General features: G+C 40.4%; 2 protein-coding genes across 5 annotated transcripts; one reads left to right on the top strand and one right to left on the bottom strand.

Annotated features, from left to right (window-relative positions):
• The first annotated feature begins 2,059 nt into the window (after positions 1-2,059).
• Positions 2,060-6,405, top strand: lrit2 (leucine-rich repeat, immunoglobulin-like and transmembrane domains 2). 3 transcript variants are annotated; one of them, XM_044045925.1, is made up of 4 exons: positions 2,060-2,594; positions 3,147-3,940; positions 4,957-5,759; positions 5,872-6,405. In XM_044045925.1, the coding sequence occupies exons 1-4, from the start codon at positions 2,485-2,487 to the stop codon at positions 5,896-5,898; spliced, it is 1,734 nt and encodes a 577-aa protein (XP_043901860.1). In that variant the 5' UTR covers positions 2,060-2,484; the 3' UTR covers positions 5,899-6,405. The 3 variants fall into 3 exon arrangements, with proteins under 3 accessions (XP_043901860.1, XP_043901862.1, XP_043901861.1); XM_044045927.1 differs by having other exon boundaries at positions 4,957-5,699; XM_044045926.1 differs by having other exon boundaries at positions 2,061-2,594; positions 4,957-5,940.
• A 2,142-nt stretch (positions 6,406-8,547) lies between these two features.
• cdhr1a (cadherin-related family member 1a) lies at positions 8,548-20,643 on the bottom strand. Of its 2 annotated transcripts, none has more exons than XM_044045922.1 (17): positions 20,483-20,643; positions 19,128-19,223; positions 18,687-18,832; positions 18,543-18,593; positions 18,369-18,458; positions 18,176-18,262; positions 17,507-17,623; positions 16,604-16,747; positions 16,121-16,199; positions 15,879-15,979; positions 15,537-15,740; positions 14,644-14,796; positions 13,909-14,073; positions 12,755-12,822; positions 11,024-11,252; positions 10,688-10,945; positions 8,548-9,654 (listed from the first exon to the last, which is right to left on the bottom strand). In XM_044045922.1, the coding sequence occupies exons 1-17, from the start codon at positions 20,562-20,564 to the stop codon at positions 9,103-9,105; spliced, it is 2,622 nt and encodes an 873-aa protein (XP_043901857.1). In that variant the 5' UTR covers positions 20,565-20,643; the 3' UTR covers positions 8,548-9,102. The 2 variants fall into 2 exon arrangements, with proteins under 2 accessions (XP_043901857.1, XP_043901859.1); XM_044045924.1 differs by having other exon boundaries at positions 9,586-10,132.
• Between the last annotated feature and the right edge of the window lie 599 nt (positions 20,644-21,242).

Consider the following 21,242-nt stretch of genomic DNA (forward strand, 5'->3'; position numbering starts at 1 on the left):
TTAAGCCTATCAGCTCCACATGACTCTCTCTATGTTTCTCTGTATAGCAGTGTTTGGATATTGTGTCACCCAGAGACATTCCTGTGCTGCACACGAGGGCTGTCACTTTTTCCAATAATCATGACGGAAGGAATATAAGACGACTTAGTATTTAATATTGGATATTTCTCTCCTCTCTCTCACTCCAACCCACCCACCCACCCACAAACACACATATCTAAGTGCCTAACCTTAACCCTTATCCTTACCCTAACCTAAACTCAATTCTAACCATAAAACCAGGTCTTTACCCTAAAAAAAAACACTATAAGGTTATGGAGTCCAGACAAAATGTTCCCACAAAGATAAGTTTTTACATTTTTTGGCCCTCACACCTTGGTAATTACTTTACACATTCTGAAGCCCTTGTAGGCTGTATACTTTATAATTGGACAGGGTCTATAAGGTTCAAGACCCAGGTTTTGAGCGGACATCCACATTTTGGATAAAAAAGTGACAGCCTTGCACACAGGAAATGATTCCTTTTATATCAAGACTGACAGTCACAATTGCACAAGTACCTTAACCCTTGTACAAATAATGTCACATTGTTTCACACAAATCACAAAAAAAGGCTGTGCACTGCAGCTTTCAATATTTCAAATAACTTTATTTTCCAGTTTTAAAATGAAACACACTTATGTAGTATAATGCGAGTAGAAAGACACACATGCTTTAATGTCTAAAATAATGTTTTTTTTAAAAGAAAAAAAGTCAAATTATCTTTGATTATTGTTTCATTTCACTCACATGACCCAGCAAAGAATCCTCTGCAACCTCATCTGATTTAAAGGGAACACAATGGTAGATACTATAGATACTATTGTTTGTATGGTTTGTAAATACATGACAGGACGTTGTACACTTACACACACAGTTAAGTCTGTCATATGTTCTCAGAGAGAAGATATATACACATAGGCACGGTGCAACATTCAAAGTGGTGAATGGACAAAAGGCTGGAGCTGGAGAGAAGTACCGAATGGACGGAACTATGACGCAGTGTAAATAGTGTGGTGCAAAAATGATGCAAGAATAAAATGTAAAGCGAATTTATGCTCCCAGCCGTGAGCCACATACTGAAATATCTCCATGTACTTGTTTTGTGCCACCTAGAGGCATCATTACCCCCATTCAATGTAAGTCTTATCAATTCTGTGATATTTGTATATAGTTAAATCAACTTTTATAGTTATAAATCTTGTCGTCGATGTTGTGCGTTTGTTCGTGTGTATTTTTTATTTTGTGCTATTTTTCAACCTTTTAACTGAAACACATTCAAAGAATAATGAACCTAAATATACATATTCATATTATGACATTAGCTTTAGTTCAGTATTTGCTGTAATCGATTTAAAACAAGATGAGAATCATCATGAGATACCATCGAAATGTGAATCACTGTGATTCAACGCAAGAATGACAATTCACTGATATGAATTCTATCTTACATACAGTATATTTAATGCGTTTTTTTGTAAATGGCTCAGAGCATAGAACAATCCATTTCAATTTGAAAATGAGGAATTGTTCAGCCCTGTCTGTGGTATTCTGTATGTTGTGGGGACTGTTTACACACTCACATTATGGGGACCTGTCTTCTTTATGGGGACAAACAAAATGTCCCCATAATGTAAATTACAGGGCTAACATTTGGCTAGTAGTAGGTAGTAAATATGAATATATTATGCTTAAGGTTACAGTAAGTCTCCAGGAAATGCGTCCTATAGCCCACGTCCAGACTTGTACTGCCACCCGATGGTGAATTGGGATACTACAGTACCCTGGCACGCGAGTATAACGGAGTCCACGCGTTTGGATGCACTGTGGTGCACGTGCGGAAGTATACCAGTCAATGCAATGTCCTCTGAAGTCATGGGAACCAGTGTGTGTGTGCATGGGCCTATACTATAAATTTACATATGTGTGTGTATATATGTATATATACTACATATAAGAGCAAACTGGGCTATCAGTGTCTCTTTTGTGTTATAAAATATATGAAGGTAGTGAGTCTGATTAACTAATTTACTGTCTACTTATGTTGTAAATCTAATTGTGAAATGTATCTTTGGCTGCAGACTATTTTAAAAACACTTCATATAAAGCAGAAAAGAATAAATATATCCAATGAAAACACATATACACAATAGAGAACACTAGTGTTCTCAATACTATTACTATTTATTTTCCACATCAACCACAAGTGAGAAAATGCCAAATTAGAATGTATGTCAGACAAAAAAAGTGCGTCACACACGTTGTCCCAACTGTCAACCCTGCGTGTCCTGTCTTCTCTAAGAATTAGAATTAGAAGCCACTTGCTCAGTAAACACGGTGAGCAGGGATTAGGACTAATAAGCTTCTCTCTCTCTCTCGTCTGCCGCACTCGATATGTCTTGAGCTCGAATGTAGCCCTCAACTTTAGGGAATTTTCTGCGGACTATGGACATAATTCATTATCTGCTAGTGACAGTGGTGTTTATTTTCAAAGTGCACGGAGGTTTTTCTCAATGTTTACGTGGGTGCAGCTGTATAGAAGACCGCCATGGGAGGTAAGACCCCAATTTCACATCTTATCTTATCTTGTGATAACTAGTGTAATAAGTAGTGGTCTTATAATTATAGTTTTCATTCATCAACAGGTAGAAAAATGCACATTTATTTATTGTATTTATTATATTTATTGTTAAATGAAAATAACAACATATGATGGGGCATTGATGTGGTAGAATTATTCAAGCCAGTTTTTCTGCTTCATTCTTACATCAAAATTCCGTCAAGAAACCCAAATTCAGTGTCCTATTTTAAGCCTTGCATAAAAACACTTCTATTCTGATTTTATATAATACTTGGTGATTTCAGTTTTACATCGCTGATTGATTTCAGTTTGTTTTACTGAATGTTGTCTTTTTTTAATTGAGTTTTACACTGTTCCTATATTGTGTTAGAGGCTTTATTTTTGCACTGTTAAGCACTTTGTACAAGTGCTTTATTATACTATTATTATTATTGTTGCTAATAAAAAATCTCTAATGCAGTAAAGAGACAGATAAAGCACCTACAGCCATCACTCACACTTCTACTGCTTCCCTTTAATCATTTAGGTCCCTCATATGTATGGAGGAGGGAGCCTTTGGGACCATACCACAGAACCTTCCAGATGATATGACCAAAATACGTATAGAAAAATCCCACTTCACTGAAATACCCAGAGGTGCTTTCTCAAAGACGCCCTCCTTGGAGAACTTGTGGTTGAACTTTAATGACATCACGCTCATAAACTCTAAAGGTCTGGAGGGTTTGAGGAACTTGACCGAGCTCCGTCTGCAGGGGAACAAGCTGCGGTCTGTGCCGTGGGCAGTGTTCGAGGACACCACGGCTCTCAAGATCCTGGACCTGAAGCACAACCAGCTGGACGTCCTCCCGGAGCATGCGCTGAAATTTCTGCCAGGTCTCACTTACTTAGATTTATCCTTCAATCGGCTTACGGTCATATCGAAGGAGGTTTTCCAAAACTGGCCTCTGTATCAGAAGCTTCAGAGTGTGGAAGGAGACCATGAGCCAACCAGCATTGGGTCCAACGTTGTGTTGGCACTCCACAACAACTCGTGGCTCTGTGACTGCCGCTTGAAGGGCTTCGTGGAGTTCATCAGGTCACTGAGCCCACCGATTATCCTCATGAACTCGTACTTGACCTGCTCAGGGCCAGACTCTAGGGTGGGCAAGTTCTTCCATGAGGTCGAGCTGCAGGCCTGCATGAAGCCCGTGGTCAGCAGCCCAACCTCCAACATCAGCCTGCCCCTGGGCACAAACCTCACACTGCGCTGCCTTGCCAAGGCCAGGCCCGACCCCACAGTGTGGTGGACATATGGGCTGAAGATAATCAGAGGATTTCATGGTGAGAGTGTGACATTCACACACACCAGCCGAGTCTTATATCTTATAGTAAATTAGATACTTAAGCACACATTTTAATCGCAGACCCCTCTAACCCCTCCATCAGATGGAGATCGGGCTAAATCTGGATATTGGCCCACCACGACACCATCTACACTCAGTCTCTAAAGCTGCTGCAACACCATCAGAGTTGATTAAGAGTGTTGGAGATATAGCCAGTTGTAGTCTACCTAATGTCAACCGTGTTGGGATAGTGTGTCATTAAGAAGACATCTGCGTCACTTGACTTAACCTTTAAAAGGCCACGTCCTGACAGTAAATAACCTGCCTCTCATCAACTGATGACAGACTGGCTGTTGCTCCCAATACTGTAACATCAGTGACTTAGATCAGATCAGTGAATCTAGACATGGCTAGAGTAGCTAAACAAATGCTGAATAAATAATAAGTCCACATATTATTTGACTAAAGGCAATTGACTTGGTTAAAAACTTAGAAACTGGTAAAAAGTGATTTAAAAGTCTTAAAGCTTCATCTTTATCCGTTTTGGATGGTAACACAAATGGGATAAATGGGAGTCTATTATTGTCAACTACAGCATTTTAAGCCACTAAATTTCAGTTATAAATACAATTAGTAAACTTTTGTCTAAAATCAATTATTGAGGAATATATTGTGTTGCAGCTGTTTTTCAGGTCAGAGGTCATGTGAAAGGGATCTTTTTTTTAAAGATTCAGAAAATGCCAATGCTTTGGGAGGATTAAACAAAACTGGCAACCATTCTTGTCAAAATAATGGGTCATAACTTTTACTATTGCTATTATTATTATTAGTTGCAGCTCTTACAATTAGACAATGTTATAGTTGTATTTAAATGGTAAACAAATATATAAAATATTGCAGATTAAGCAGCTTTTCATATAGTGTATGGTGTACTATTGTGTGTCTTATTTTTATATTGTCTTATTGTTCTTTATTATAATAATAGCAACATCATTTAACCACTTGTCATTGTAGAGTCTCAGGAGAGAGTGGATGAAGACACAATCAGATCCCTCCTGGTGATTCCCTCCCTCCACACAGCTGACCACGGTATCTTCACCTGCACCGCTGTCAACTTCATCGGCAACTCCTCTGTCAGTATCTTCCTGGATGTTCTATCTCCTGACGACCCTCACTCGTCTCGCCTCCCTGGTGCTGCACCTTCTGCACCTAGTAATGAAAACGTCTTCATCGACGTCCGCATCGCCAAACAGACAGTTCGTGGCATCTCTATCGAGTGGTACGCCGCCTTGGAGCGTCCTGCTGAAACCTGGTTCACCATCCATTTTGGCCGAGCAGATACAGACAAGAGGGAAATGATCTACATCGGCCCCGGCATCCACTCTTACTCCGTCTCTGATCTGCTGCCTGCCACCAAATATGAAATCTGTGTGACACTCAAGAGTCAGACACCACGTCCAGGCCAGTGTATTGTTTTTGTCACAGGAAGTGACATCACTGAGATGGAACAGAGGGAAAAACTGATTCATATAGTGGTGATAGTTTTGGCCATGGTGCTGGCGGTGCCCATAGGTATGTTCGCCTGCACCACTGACACTAAGTTTGCTTGTCTGGAGGGAATCATGAAATTCTGGAAGAAGCGGCGGAGAGAGGGCAGATCCTCGGAGACGGAGGTAGAGAGGCAAGGCACCTTCGACAGTTTGCAGGCCGCCAGCGACGAGGGCCTGGTTAATAAAGACTCCAGTGAAGACAGGAAGGTGAGGAGGAGGTCAGACGACAGAGGGCTTAAAGGCAAATCTGAACAAAGCCGGATCACAGCTGAGTTATATTAAATTACCATTTTGTTGAATCAGTGAAGGTAAACATAAAAGTAATTATTTGACATTATTGTCTGCCTTGGTTTTAATCTCCTCTCTTCCTCTGTTTTAGGCCGAGGAGTGTGTTGCAAGAGTGTAATTCAAGGATTTGCAACCATGTATGTGCAGCGGTAACTCCCTCTCTGAAGTATAGGAAACATTTGTCTTCTTATCATGTTTATCATATAATGAAATCATGGTATGTTTAGATGGAAATGATACATTTTGAATTACTGCTTTATTTAAAGCCTATATGATTGATTTCAACTAAAAATCACTTTTCTGTTAATAGTGTAATGATAAATTACATAAAATGTATTATGTAATTTTGACTCAATTTGTTTACATTGTTATTGAATTTGGTCTATTTTAAATCTTCTCTTAACCCTATGTCAGCCTAAATCCAAATTCCTAAGTGACACATAGTATATGATTATGTTGAATGCTTGTTTCCACAATCTGTAAAGTGTACAACACAATATCGCTCTTAATTGTTCAGGTCCTCTCATGTTTGTGTTTGTCCACATGACACCTTTGCATAGTTGCTTTAAAAGCAAATCCAGTTTATGCTGCGACACACATTTAATTAAATAGATTTATTATTAAAGTTGTGTGTGTGTGTATTTTCATTTTGTTTGACCATTAATGGCTAGCTTTTGCAGGGGGAAAAATAAGGCAAATATATTATGGGGTAATAAACTAAAAAGCAATAAACCAAATGTACAATGTGCAGCTTCTGGTGAATTAAAGTGCTCTGTCCATAGAGTATTGGCTTCTAAAATACCACTTTTTTAAAAACTGTTTTTCTCTGGTCAATTTACAAGCCGAAACCCGGTCACACGTTAAACATCTGTTAGTTAGTGGAGAAGTTTCATTAACATGTCAAATCCTCTCTCTCTGCATCCCTGAATGTACGTCACAGTTCCCCTGCGTCACACATGACATGATCTGTGCCTCTGAACACCACCGGACAGATGGTGTGTCGGATATGTCTCCACCAATGGCATTGTTCATTTGGCCTAATACCTAAACACTGGCGTCCTCTTCCAATATCCCTTCCTGCCGTCACTTTATGATCAGATCACACGAGCCCATCGCCACATGTTTGTCTCCTGTGACGCAGGCAGATCGGTTCATCTCTGCCGAGGCTCCGACTCCACTGACTTAAGACGAGGGTTTTAAACGCGCTGGCTGAGATTGGCAGCTCTCATTTCTGCGGGCACATCTGCTTTCTTTGCTTGTTCACATGTGTTTCTGTGATTTGCGTGTGGTCGGATTGATGTTGCTTTTGTTGTAATCCTTATCCGACAATGTGAATTCTGTAAAACACTCAGTTTCAGCTATTTAAGTACACGAATATTATCTTTATATGGCCTTAGCTTCTTGTTTTTCTCCCTACGTGACCTGATGTTAGATAAAGCTGTGTTTATTATTCAAACACTACGCTACAGAACATCTGCTGATCTCATGGGACGTAAATGTTTTTAATCTAGAGAAGATGCTCAAATGAGAATACTTTTTAGAACCACCACTTCTTCTTCTTCTTCAGTCACATAGCAACATTTTTAAACCCAGTGCGTAGCTTTCTTTCGCTCTAAAGCATCAATGCCCTTCGCAACTTTCAACTCTGTAATCCTTTATCAAATAGCCCGGTAATCCTTGTCTGCCTCTTACATGGCATAATGCATGATCATTTGGGCTGCTCCTCATATTCCCTCATCTCACATCAGAGCATTAACAGCTTGCCACGTCAAAAAGTGTGTGTGTTTTTGACCTTTTTGTGGTTTTTGGCTCCTTCACAGTCTTTGGGACTCACATTCACATTTGCAGTTTACAGTTAAACTGTAACCAGGCAGAAAGTTGGAAGCCGGTCACACACGTCTTCTCTGTCCAAACAAGATCAGGACTGATGGAGTCTTGGTTTTATGCCAATGATGCCAAATTGTAGCAAAAATGAACAAGGTTGGTCCTTGGATTAGCGAGGGTAATCTGCACAGTTTAATGTTTTATGTAATGATGAAATAGTGTGCGTGTCTGTGGCTGATGTCGAAACAAATACCCAGTGAGTGGTTCAGTGTAACGTAATAATTGGTAGTGCTCATCTGCTGACGCAGGAGCTAAGGAGGCCAAAGAGGGTTGGAATCAGGATAATATCTGTATATTTGTAGCACATTTGGTGAGTTTTTTTTCCTGTAAACAAACAGTTCCCTCTGACTTGCATATTCTGGTTGCTCTAAGTAAGTATTATTCAGTTTTTTGTCTTTTATTTAACACATGAACCAAATTCTTTCATCTGTTTTGACAAGAATTGTCTTCTTCCAAGCAGCTCCTCCTTTTTCTCCAGAGGGGGGCACTACAGCGCATTTGCACACTAATTAAGGAGGTGTTAGTCTTCAGATGAGCTGTTACTCTCTTCTTGTTTTTCACTTCAAGGCAGCAGTCAGTCGATATGTTCCAGAATACTGAAGCAGATAATTTCATAAAAATGTGTGACTAGTTTGAAAATAAAGAATATAAAGCAACCAAACTACGACTTTAAAGCATCAGTAATCTATGACTTAATAATAAAATATTGCCACTGCCATACAGTCATTTTTTACTTTTAAATGTAATGATACAGTCAATGTCAATGTCAACACACAACTACACACAAATGATTGGAATGCAAGACATTCGATTGAAAATGTTTCTCCGTATAGTATTGTATTGTATTGTAACGTATGTAGAATAATCTTGAATCTTATTCCACTGAAATCATCAATTCTGTTCTTTTATTGGTTGTAAAATCAGTTTGACAGCAAAGAAAAGAGAGAGACACCGTTTGAACGCAAACACCACCACCAAACCTGATAATCACAGCTCACAACTTTGTCACGACTGCTTCACCACAGGGCTGTAAACAGTGCACTTACACCTGCGCAGTGGGATTAAAGGTCTTCCTTACGCGATCTCTTTGGTTCCTGTTTCTCGGGCTGAGCTCATTAGTCACTTTGAGTGTCATGAAATCCCCTGTAAGGAGCTTGGTTGGATGCCAAATAAACATTCCCGCCCGTCGAAGTCTGTGCGACTTTGTTCGGATCTGGGTTGAAGGAAGTTAAGCCACTAGTGTGTCAACAAATAGTTCAAATGTGGGACTTGAATTGAACCATTCAAAGAGGACGGGGTGAGCTGAAAACTTGTTTTGCTTTCCATCGTAAAGTATGACAATTTCATCACTGATATACAAGGAATTATTTACATAAATGTTCATTCTTGACTTTGGAAACTTCAGTTGACCTGGAGGACGAGATTGTTCCATCAAGCACTATTGGTGTTTCAGCATCCTCTTCTGCTCCAGCCTCAGTTTGAGCTCTGACACCAGTGCTTTGTTCACATTGTCTTGTCTGTTTATCACTGGCTTCCTTTTAGGTTTGAGTTCCACCGATGCTGAGATGGTGGGCACGGCCCACAGCCTCTCTCCGGGGACGTAGGGTGGTGGTGGAGGCGGCAGAGACGGGGCGCAGGGTGGTGGAGGCCTGTTGTGTCTCACGACATTGTTGACATTATTGTTGTAATTGACGTTCTCCACAAACGTCTCCCTCTCTTGCTCCTCAACTCTGAAACTCTCTCCAGACGTTTCCCCTGATTTGAAAAGGTTTCTGAGGTTCCAGGTGTGTGGCTTGCGCGGCCTCCTCCTCACGCGGCGGTTAGGCAGGATGCGGTTGGACTTTTTGTTGCGCATGAATGTTGCGGTGGAGATGATGACAGTGACTATGACCATGAGACAAATGACACCAGCAAGCAGGCCTAGGATTTGCAAAGGATTGTTTCTACTCTGCATAATAAATGATCCCAGAGGCCCCCCTTTGAGTTGGGTCTGTAAAAGAGCACAAGGAGAATGTACATGAATGGGACTGAAGTCATAGTTTGTTACACAAATATTGTCCCGTAGTTTGTCAAGACAAGATCAGAGAGGTTGGCTGGGAAACCCAGAGTTGAAACCATTCATGAAAATATGAATTCACATGAAACAGAAAACCTTTGTGTTGTGCTCTTGTACTCTTTTACAGACACAGCTTTGACCAACTTCAAAAAAAGAACTGCTACAAGTTCACAGAGAGTAAAAACCATAGCACTGTTGTGGGAAACTTCATTTATGGCAGAGTCCTCCTCACAATCTTTCTGATCTTGCCCTGAGATTTTACGCGGGACCTTTTCACAGAGTTCCAGTACATAAGAGTTGAAATGATGATTGTGAGTGAAATGGCGAAGGTGACAACGGTCAAACAAATCCCAAACACAGTGCCGGGACGTTTCCTGAGGCCCAGGAAGTATGAGGAAAATCTGGATTTGATCTGAAAACACGACAAGTGCGTTTGTGTGAGACAACGAAAGCAAACAACAGATCGAAATTATGTTACACCAATCCCAGTCCTGATCCTCGGGGACCCATTGCCCTGCATGTTTTCGATGTGACCCTGTTCCAACACATCTGATTCAAATGGTCAGCTTATCATCAAGCTCTGTAAAAGCCTGATAATTACCCAGTCATTTGAATCAGGTGCATTGTAGCAGGGCAACATCTAAAACATGCAGGTACCCTGAGGACCAGGATTGGGAATCACTGCACCAACCTATTTTTCAAGGTGTAATACCTATTTTGTTAGGCACACCCATTTAACTGCTTGTTAAAACAAATATCTAATAGATGGTTCCAATTAAATACATATAGACATGGTCAAGACGACCAACTCAAACCGAGCAACAGAATGGTCAAGAAAGGTGATTTTGAACGGGGTATGCTTGTTGGTGCCAGACTGGCTGATCACAAACATCTCTAGGGATTACAGAGAACGGTCCAATAAAGAGGAAACACCCAGTAAGCAGCAGTGGGTTCGGTTGTAACTTACAGCCTCAGTGATGTCGATCTTGACGACCGCCGTGGTGCTGAAGGACGGCTGGCCCCGGTCTCTGGCCTGCACCACCAGAGACCAGGTGAAGTCGCTCTGCTTGGTGATGTTCTTGATGATGGCCATGGACTTGATGTAGGACTTGAGCACGATCTCGCCCGTGTCAGCGTTGATGTCGAAGATGTTGTTGTCTGGCTCGGCTTTCATGATGGCGTACTCGATGACATTGTTGGGTACCTCTGCGTCGTCGTCCACAGCCTGTGTCAAATGGAAACCCGTGTGTTTAATTATGACACTGACATGGTTTTGAGTTTCCCATGACCAGGAAGCACTTACCTCTATTTTCACCGGTGCGCCAATCACCATCGTCTTTTCGAGGAAGTTGTCGTAAAAGGCAGGTGGATGGTCGTTCAGGTCCAGCACCGTAACAAAGACCTCGGCCAGGCTGTACTTCCCTTCCGTGTCCTCTGCCTTCACATAGAAGTTGTACTTGGATTTGACCTCTGCGTCCAGGCTCGCCCACGGCTGAGTGTAGATGATCCCAGACTGGGCCTGGATCAGAAACCTTCAGATGGAAGGTTGTGTTTAAGAATATTCAGGCTAGGTTCGGATTACAGATTCAATTTCAGCTCCTTACAGCTCACATTCACAAGCGTCATTGGACTTTTCATGTTAGTTGGACCACTCCCTATTAACTATGCAACTGGAGATTAATACAAGCATTGCAGTCACAAATATCAGTGAGAGTTGTCCCCCTCGCCTTCCTCCCCTTAGGGACTGGAGGTTGCCAGATAGTAGAGGTTTCAATCCTACATTTCACTATATAGTACCGTCTCGACTTCACGGTTTTGTTGGTTTTCCATTGCAATATAGCACCGCCTCAACGTGGGCGGGGTCATCACAGCATGGCTGCATGAAACTGACTTTGTTTTATACACGACTCCGTCTGACTCACGCATAATGAGGCGAGGAGCGCTAGTGGAAACACGCCATTAGGTACAGATTATGTGCCAGTGCCCCCTCTTAGTGACTATGTGTATATCTTAAAATGTCCATTCCTGCAGTATTAAGGGTCTTTTTCATTACAGTTCTGACTGTGAACATACATAACAGGAATGGAAATAGCTTGAGTGACTGACTGACTTTAGTTGAGTTCAGTTACCCTGCAGGGTCACAGTGTAAGGTAGTCACAGCACGGCAGCAAAGACCAGTCTATTTTCTCCTCCAATCCCATTACAGGATTAACTGAGGCAGAGGATGAGCAGGCAGAGATCAGAACAACACGGTCCTGTATACATAAAACTATTCTGCGAGTTTTTGTGAAATTTAAAAATAAAGCTAAGTGTTTGTGGCAGTGTGTTCCTTTTCATTTTGAAGACTAATCTGCCGCCGTTTTCTAAATGGCACACACTAAGCTGAAACTCCAACAAATCTCTCCCCTCTGCTTATTTTGGATGTCCATCTCCTGGGGGCCAAATGACATCACAAATCTCTGCTAAATCAGTGCTACAGAGCCTGACATCTAAACTGCAAAGTCCAGATATACTCCATGTTCACCTACATTCACCTACAAAACTGTGTGTTATTAGTAAGAGAGAACAGTGACTGCTGAGGGTTTTTCTCTTCTTCTCGCAGGTTCCACCTCTGCTAGAAATGTAATAAAAACCGAGACGAGAGAAAATGCCAGAAGAATCCTCTGAGGGACTCCAGCGCTTAGGTGCAATAAACTGAACTGAAGTTCTCATATGAAAAACAAGTTTTCTGTCATATTTCTTTACAGATGACAGGCAGGATGTGTTTTATCCTGATATACAGTTAAACTGAATAGTTAAAAAATGACAGGTTTCAACAATAAATATTTAATTTAGTTTGATTTATAGAGTTATATAACATTCATTATCACATGGTGGTTCATAATAAGTCCAGCGATTGATTGTATATGGATTTTGGAAATGGGTTCCTTGGATTCTGCTTTTCTTTCGGAAAAGAATGAATTTAAAGAGTGTTAACTTAGTTCTTTTTCACCCTGATGACAAAACTCAGCCTCAGTTACATTCACATACTCACAGGTCAGCTCCTGAGCCATAGATAGAGTACCTCACTTCACCCCAAGGCCCCGAGTCTGGGTCTGTTGCCTGTAGACAAAAAGAAAAGGTGGATGTTTGAGAACATGTTTTCAAAGTTTGGTTGTAGCAGTGGAATTAATTAGGTCCGTCAGAGTAAATTGTATTTCCTGTTTAAGGGTTTACATACAACACATATATTAACTTGGCTTCAAGTTTGGTTTCCTTTTTTCCTTTTTATTTGAGTCCATGTTGAAAGTTGCTTGTGTCTGACCTCTGTTATCACCAACACATCCTCACCCAGAGAACTGTGGCTCACTGGATATTTTCCCCCTTCTCAGAACATACTCAGTAACCCTGAAAATCCCAGTGGATCAGCGGTTTCTCAAATACTTCAGACCAGGCCGTCTGGCACGAACAACCGCGCCACGTTCAAGGTCACTTAAATCACTTTTCTCCTCTACTCTGATGCTGTTTCAACTTGAGCATACACTCCTCGTTGTATTGATTTGCTGCCATGTCTTTGGCTGATTAGACCAGGTGAACAATGGAGTGAAATGAATGAATGAATGAATTGGGACATGATGTTACAGATGTCGACGACTGGTGTTTGATGTCATGGGAACATCATCTGTCTGTCTGTGACTGCAGGGATGTTTGCAGTCTCCGTGTGTCCAAGGTCACTTGTTGTCTGTGTTTTTTTTTTTATTTGAGTGAAATTGCCTGAGATTAATGCAACGAGCCTCTGTGACGTTCACGCAAGAGCAGGACTTACTTTATTAGTGAGCCTCTCTGTCGCTGTGAGCTGATACAAACTGACAAGGGCAAATGGTGTTTAAACTAAATGACACACAAAAAAAATCCCTTCATGTCCTTAGGGTTCATGTTATTTTTGTGATGCAACTGCATGTGCTACTAAGCATTAGGAGAGAGAGAGAGAAAAAAACCCACGGGAATTTGATGTTACACAACTAAATGAAAGTGATAGCCATTTGGCAGCTTACCTTCTCCAGCTTTTATCTACATGTTTTCACATATTATCCCAAAAAAGTCTACATTTGGGGAATTAAGGTCCCGCTTTGGGTATTTTGTCAAAATCAACATTCCTCTTTTGCTCAGAGTGACGCACATCAGTGAGTGCACGTATTTTTAGCTCACCGTGACTGACACCACATTGGAGCCACCGGGTGAGTTTTCCGGGATTCTTGCAATGTAGTAGTCCGAGGAGAATTTGGGAGCGTTGTCATTGGTGTCCAGGAGATGGATGACAATGTCCGCTGTGGCACTGAATCGCTCCAGAGTATCAACTTCAACCGCTAACAGCTAAAGAACACAAAATAAGGGCAGTATAATTAGAAATGCAATAGAAAGGAAATAGACATCTGTTGTATACAATGAATTATAAGAATCTGATATGTGCATATAATAGAAAAAAAGAAAGACTGTTGAAATACCATGTGCAAATGAGGAATAGAACATTGCCTGTGCATGTTGTGCAAACTGTGTAAACCAAAGTAGATGTGCAAAAGAAACTTCATTTTCTAATTTTTTTTTAACTTGTTTGTATTTCTAGCAACTCCTATTTATTGACATTACTACACATATAGACTAGCAGAGCCAGGAATCGAACCCACAACCTTCTAGTTGAAACTAGATCTTCTATTTTACCTTTAAAACTTGAGTACATTTTATGAAAATTATTCAGAAAATTACTTTTTGATTCTTAAGTACCATAAATGTCATATACCTTTAGTACTTTTACTCAAGTAATAATGTAAAAACACAAGACTGCAGGTGATACAGTTGCTTTATTTCGGTCATATTTTAAAAGAATTCATGCATTTCTCAATGTCCCCTGTCAGTGTGGTGCAGACTTATTGTGAGGAGTGAAACCTTGTATGAGAGAAAATGGTGTTTCTCGTAGTCCATGGCAACAGAGTCCTCCACCAAGATTGTGACCTGGGCCTCATTAAGAACAGTCTGAGGAACGACTCGCAGCATCCTTCCCGGTCCGATCAGTCTCAGGTTGAATTTAGCATTCGCGCCCTGCAAGAACATCATCATCATCATCGCATTATTCAAAATGTCTAATCAGTGGAAATGAAAGAGCCATATTTGAACCTATTTATAGTAATCTGCATGTATTACAACACGATCACAAACAGGAGGAGACGGAGGGTAATCCATGCAGTATATACTGTAGGCTATTTCATTAATTTAAAAGCTATGAGAGGTTTTTTTCTTCATGATTACAGAAATGTAAAAGAAATTAATGTGATTTCAATCGCAGCAATATGATATTTGATGAAATATAGAGTGTGCGTGCTTGTCACAGTATTATCAGAGAATACATGTGGTCATTTGGACGAGGCTGGAGACACAGACAGAGTTACATAAGTGGACAAACGGCACAGTGGGAGAACACCTTTAACTGTTGGTGTTCTACTTTCTTACTTTCCACACGATTTTTTTAAAACGGATCAACTGTGATAATGGTAGCCTGACAGCAGGTTCACACACACACACACACAGAGAGATGGATGTCAGCCTGCACGTAATGTGACAGTGTGTCGTAATATCAGATCAAAATTGTCACTTGTTATGATGTAAACTCTATCGCTGATCCTGCACTCATGGTTAACTAAGGTGGCATCACTGTGTCAGTGCTTAAAAAATGATGCCTGCACGTTAACCCCCTCAAAAATGACTGCAAATCCACAAATATAATCTGAAGGATTGCCATTCGTGGCTCGGGCCCTAATTATGATAAATGATGATTTATGCACCTGATCGGAGTCATTGACGGTGATTTTCAGCCCCCGGAGTATCTCCCCCTCTGGTGGATGTTCATACATGGTCAACTCAAACATGTTCTGTGGGCCGTTCTCTCCGTAGAAGGTTGGTGGGTTATTGTTGAGGTCCACCACGCGGATCACCACTGTGGTTACGCTGTAGTCCATCAGTCTGCCTTGAGGACTTAATTCTGTAGCCTGGACAAAGGAAATGAAACCTGTGTGAACCCCTCAGCACATGGCTCTATATCTAAACCAACAGAAATGACCCTTGTCATCCAGATAAAAAGTGTAAATGTGAATATAACGAGTGTGTTTGAAAGAATCACAACTTACCCTGACTTTAATGTTGAAGATCTCCTTCTTCAGATGAGAGGGGAGAGTCAGCAAAGTGATGCAGCCAGTTGTTTTATTGATGCTAAAAACACCAGCGTCACCTGCAAACACGTGCAGAACACAGATGGACATAGTGTCAAATGTTCTTCCTCAGGAGTTTAGAATTTGAGTATAACCTCTCATAAAGTTAAAAACTCAACATTCGTGAGGGTAAGATGACGTGGATGGTTCCACATACGTACCGTCATCAATGGAATATTGAATCGGATTCGGTTTTCCCACATCACAATCTTTGGCGACGACGGTGAATATTTCAGATCCCTTGGAAAATAAGTTTTTGTTGTTTAGTAACGAGTAAAGAAATTTTGGAAGCACAGACTCTAGCTGTTGACACGGGGGCGCATGGCTCGTCATAATCGGAGTCTTCAAAGACACGTTCAAATGTCACGTTTGTAATTATTCCCCATTGCATCAAAGTCACAATGTGTAATCTTTCCACTGCAGTGACATTTGGTGACTCAGAGGATACCGTGGCTTTTAAATGCTACATGGAAAGCTATGAAAGAAGCAGCACAGGCATCACTGTGAAATGTCAGCAATTAAAAGTGTGTGATGTGATGCTGTATGCTGCTGGTTAAATGAAGAAAGCATTATAATACAGAGGAATTTTCTGTTAAAAGATTAGTTTTATACACACTCCTCTGACAAGATCATTTCATACTCACTGGCACCGAAACCTCATAAACGTAGCCAAAATAGGGCGTTCCGATAAAAGAGGGCGGAGTGTCTTGTGCATCAATCACATTGATCGTCAGAGTCGCTGACGACGACAGAAACTGATCCTTGCCGTTGAAATTACCGCCACCGTCCTGGAAGAAGAGATTTGAATTTTCAATTTTTATAGAAGATTGAATTCTTAAATAAGAGCACGAGATTTATCTTCTTACATTTGTCTTACACGTACATTGAGTAGAACCGAGTAGAAGGTTCAATGAGGGCAATAAAGTTGTGTTCATTTAGTGTTTCCTTCTAAAAACAACTTTACTTTTTTTATATTCTTAAAGTTTCTTTGGGGGCTAGCAGTCTTCCTCTCTAGCTTTTCTTGACATGTTGTTTCACCCATTTTTTTCCCACTTGGGCAAGTGAAGAATAAACTTATAATCATTACGATGCTGCTGCATTGGTTTACTTCACATTCTATTACAGAGTTGTTTTTGTTTTAATTGACAGACACACAGTGAAGAGCAGTGTGGGGCTTTTATTTTCTTAGAAGGAAGTGAATTTGACGTCGATGTTTTTTGTCAAATTTATTATTAATGATTATGATTAATTAATGATTATTATTTATTATATATTTATTATTATTTTTTCAATCCCAACTTCCTCTGTTGCATCGGGAATGAGACATGTATCTCAGATCCACTGTGATGATCGCACATTTATCTCTGGAAATGAGTAAAAATAAAAATGGATATTTTTTGGGTAAAGTAGCCCTTTAAGTTATTTTTTGAGCAACACTGCCACCAACAATGAACAGTGGGGCTACAACAGTAACATTAAATTGTTGCAGCTATGAAAAACAAAAGTATATAATATTGCAGGATGGAAACTGATCTTTGACTCATTACCTTTGCTATGACGGTAACAAAGTGTGTCTTTGTTTTCTCGTAGTCCAACATTTCGCCAGATTTGATGCGAAGGACGCCGCTGTGTCTGTCAATGGCAAACAGAGTGGTCTGAGGATTCTGGAAGAGAGAACAGCGCAAAGCAAAGGGATTTAAAATACAACGAGGAACACAGATGCAGTCACACAAGTTTAAAAGCCCTTCACTGAAACCTCTAAACCCTCCTCACAAGCTCTCACGTGAGATATGAAAAGTGGTTCAATGGCTGCAGGAAAAAAAACAACTCATCTATCTCTTAGTCCATCTGGATGTAAAGAAGCCGTATGCTGAAGGACAGGACAGGCAGGTGATAGGAGCTGTGTCCAGATGTGTCCAGATGTGCACCATCGTGTCACTCACCAGTGTTAGCCCAGGCTGCATTTGCTGCAACAGCAGGGCCTTTAAGCCTCCAGCGCCAGACACAAATGTTTCTACGATTTAATCCCTATTGTTATAACTATACATCGTCAGATTCACTCACATGCACACTAGGAAATTAGAACATTTGTTGTCAGTAAATCCGTATGATTTGCCACATGATTTGGCCAGCTTGAGCTAATGTGTTTGTTATTTATTATTTCTGAGTTGCAGAAGTCAGCGTTTGTAGTTAATGAGCGGACAGTTGTGTGATACCTGAAGGTAAAAGGTGACTGAACCGCCCGAGCCTGTGTCTCTGTCCACTGCCTCCACTCTGTAGATGCTGCTGCCAGACTCCATCGTCTAAAATGTGCAACACACAAACTAAAATAAGAGGCTTTGCATTTTTATTTTCACCGAAGCAAACCCTTTTCATGTTTCATATTGTTGGAAAGTTTCTAATTCTTACTTCGAGGACATCGATGATTGCAGGCATGTTCTGGAATTCCGGTTTTTCGTCGTTTGCGTCCATCACAAATATTGTGACTCTTTCCACAACCTGAAAAAAATACAGATACGAGACATGTTATAGAATCTAATACTATTTAATAGAATGCTATTTAATGAGATAGTCACACACTACCTTGCTTTGTCCGTCTGTAATACTGACAAGAACATCAATAGAATCTTGTTTCTGAGCAAAGATGAAAATAAAACACTTATTGTGGGAAAAACAATATTGTCTATTTTTTCAATATGTAACATTTTTTGAAATTGTTTGCTTTACCTCTCTGTCCAGTTTTTCCACCAAGGTGATGTTTCCAGATCTGGGGTCAACCCTGAAATACTCTTTGAAGCCAGTATCAAAAGACAGGCCGTACCTCACCTCCTGACCTTCAGGGTCTGTGCCGTTGAGACGGTAGATCTGTGAGCCTGAAGGAAAACTAAACTGTCATTTAGTCATCTTAGGTTCAGTCTTAGGTTCAGCTCTAAAATCATCATCATCAAGTACTCTAAAGTGATGCATGGAGTAGAGGCACAGCTGCAGCACATTTACAGTTCCCCACATCAACAGGTGGCTCCAGCAGATGAGCACGATCGTGTAAGTACATGCCGCACAACACCTGTTCATCTATCAAAGACTATTAAACATTCTGATCTCTCAATGATGCTGCACTACTTTGTTACTCCACAGGTGCACTGAGTGAATGGCAGGTGTCAGTCTCACCAACAGGCGTGTCCTCTGACAGGCTGAACAGGGCCAGGTTCCCATTGTGGCTGTACGGCCCGTTGTCATAGAAGTAGGGGGCAAAGTCTGCTTGGGCTGAGGACAGAGACATGGATTTTAATGATTGAAATTCACCTTAAAGTCCAACTCAAAAGTTTTGACGTGAATTTGGACGTGAGCACTGATGTCATGCAGGACAATAACGTAAACAAACCAAGTTATACCTTGCTCTAATGCGAATTCATGCTCTGTGAGCTGAAAATGTACCATGTACTCCATAGAGCAGGGGAGTCAAACACAATTTTATCTCAAGTGGGCCGGACCAGTAAAAATAGTAACATAATAGCATAATAACCTATGAACAACAAGAACTCATTGCTTTTTGTCTCCTTTTTTTACATTTAATGAAGGATATTTTTACAAAACATGACATTTCTTGAGAAATATAAGTGCAATTTCAACAATATCATGCCTAAATGTACTGTTTACACATCACACTGAATCTAAAATGGCACAAACATTTAGTCACAGGTATCTGGAAGAGAAAAATATTGTATTTGACATTACGTTTAGATTGTAATCGTAGTGTGAAATTTTAACAAATTCATCCTGTGGGCCGGATTGGACCCTCTGGTGGGCCGGATCTGGCCCCCGGGCCGTATGTTTGACACCCCTGCCATAGAGCAACATGAAAACATTCACTGCTGCTACTTCTAAGAAACAAAATGCCCTAAAATACACTGAAAAGTGCCCAATTTAGGGTTTGGCCTCATAAAAAATGACATGTAATGTAATGTAATGTAATAAAACTCAACAATGTTTGCTCATTTCAGCAAATTTACACTTTTCTCGGCCTGTCGTTACTAAGTCACTTTGATGACTCTTCTCTACTTGTTCCATGTCTTTCTTTTTCAACATTGTTTTCTTTGTGCTAACCAACGTCACATGCACATACATGTTGCCAGCAATACTTGAGAGAGATGAAAGCAAAGTGCTCGAAACTACTGTCCGTGTGTTTTCTTGGTCACATTAACTGGGATTATGTGTGAGTTACGTCAGCTTGCCAAAATAACATCTCCACACATAGACCTGAGTTCTCAGACAAAGAAAACAATGCTCTTATTTCTAATATCACATAAATATAAATTCTAATCATTATTATTTTAGCTGTACCAAGTTCAAATTTTCTTCAAAACAATTGACTCTATCCTTCAAACAGTTGACAGGCCTTCAAAGTGCCAGTTCAACAGAGAACTAATCATGAAAAACAATGAAATAAATAGTCCTCATCAGCCCAGAAGGACTGAAATAATCCTGAACCGCATTGAGACAGAGAGTGAGGAGGTGAAACTTACCAAAGCAGGCATGTACGAACACAAAAAGCTGTGGCAAATGATGTGATATCTTTACATTCTTCATCCTAAAGAATGAAGTCATGAAACTGCACCATGAAGTCGGCTCCGTCACGACTCCTGCACATGAGACGCGGCTCTTAACAGTGTTTACGGGCGACTGGGACAAAGCTAAAGGCATATGCTCATGACATGCTAATCCAATGACACATCTTAAAGAGTTCCTCCTGGGCCCACTCACTTTTTCAACCACTGGTGCTCAGGAGATGACAGAGAACACATATGCAGATTATTTTATCAGCTTTTTTTATGTTTCGATTGAAAGTTGTTGGGTTTTTATTGCAAATATTAAATAAATTGTCTGGCAAAGCGACTGAAATAGCCTTCATGAACATTTATGTCATTATTCTTGTTGATTAAAGCTTTCATTCTTACATACTGCAAATAATATATTTGTAATAAACACTGCATGCAATGTTGTGTTTGTAATTATTATTCTGGAAGCCACACTCTAAGTAAATGTACTTATTTGTACAAATGCAAACATAAAAATATAATTAAAATACAAAAATAAAAGACAGTAAAATTGTGCATCAAACACAACCCCTGGGATCTGCCTAAAATTGGTCCTACATTTAATCATCTTTCTAAAAACACCACACACTATTTAATAAATGCCTTCATGTTTTCTCTCAATAATTCAGACAAAAACAAGGTTGAATGCAATTTAAAATGACACAAAGGACACAATCATGAGCTTTCT

Source organism: Solea senegalensis, linkage group LG15, assembly GCF_019176455.1.
Source record: "Solea senegalensis isolate Sse05_10M linkage group LG15, IFAPA_SoseM_1, whole genome shotgun sequence".
Taxonomy (NCBI): Eukaryota; Metazoa; Chordata; class Actinopteri; order Pleuronectiformes; family Soleidae; genus Solea; species Solea senegalensis.

Coding starts and splice junctions, on each gene's coding strand:
- lrit2 (XM_044045925.1), top strand. CDS start 2,485: ATGGACATAATTCATTATCTGCTAGTGACAGTGGTGTTTATTTTCAAA. Junction 2,595..3,146: donor ATAGAAGACCGCCATGGGAG/GTAAGACCCCAA, acceptor TTAATCATTTAG/GTCCCTCATATGTATGGAGG. Junction 3,941..4,956: donor GATAATCAGAGGATTTCATG/GTGAGAGTGTGA, acceptor TTGTCATTGTAG/AGTCTCAGGAGAGAGTGGAT.
- cdhr1a (XM_044045922.1), bottom strand. CDS start 20,564: ATGACTTCATTCTTTAGGATGAAGAATGTAAAGATATCACATCATTTG. Junction 18,459..18,542: donor TTACAGACGGACAAAGCAAG/GTAGTGTGTGAC, acceptor TATTTTTTTCAG/GTTGTGGAAAGAGTCACAAT. Junction 16,200..16,603: donor TTTATGAGGTTTCGGTGCCA/GTGAGTATGAAA, acceptor TTATTTTCCAAG/GGATCTGAAATATTCACCGT.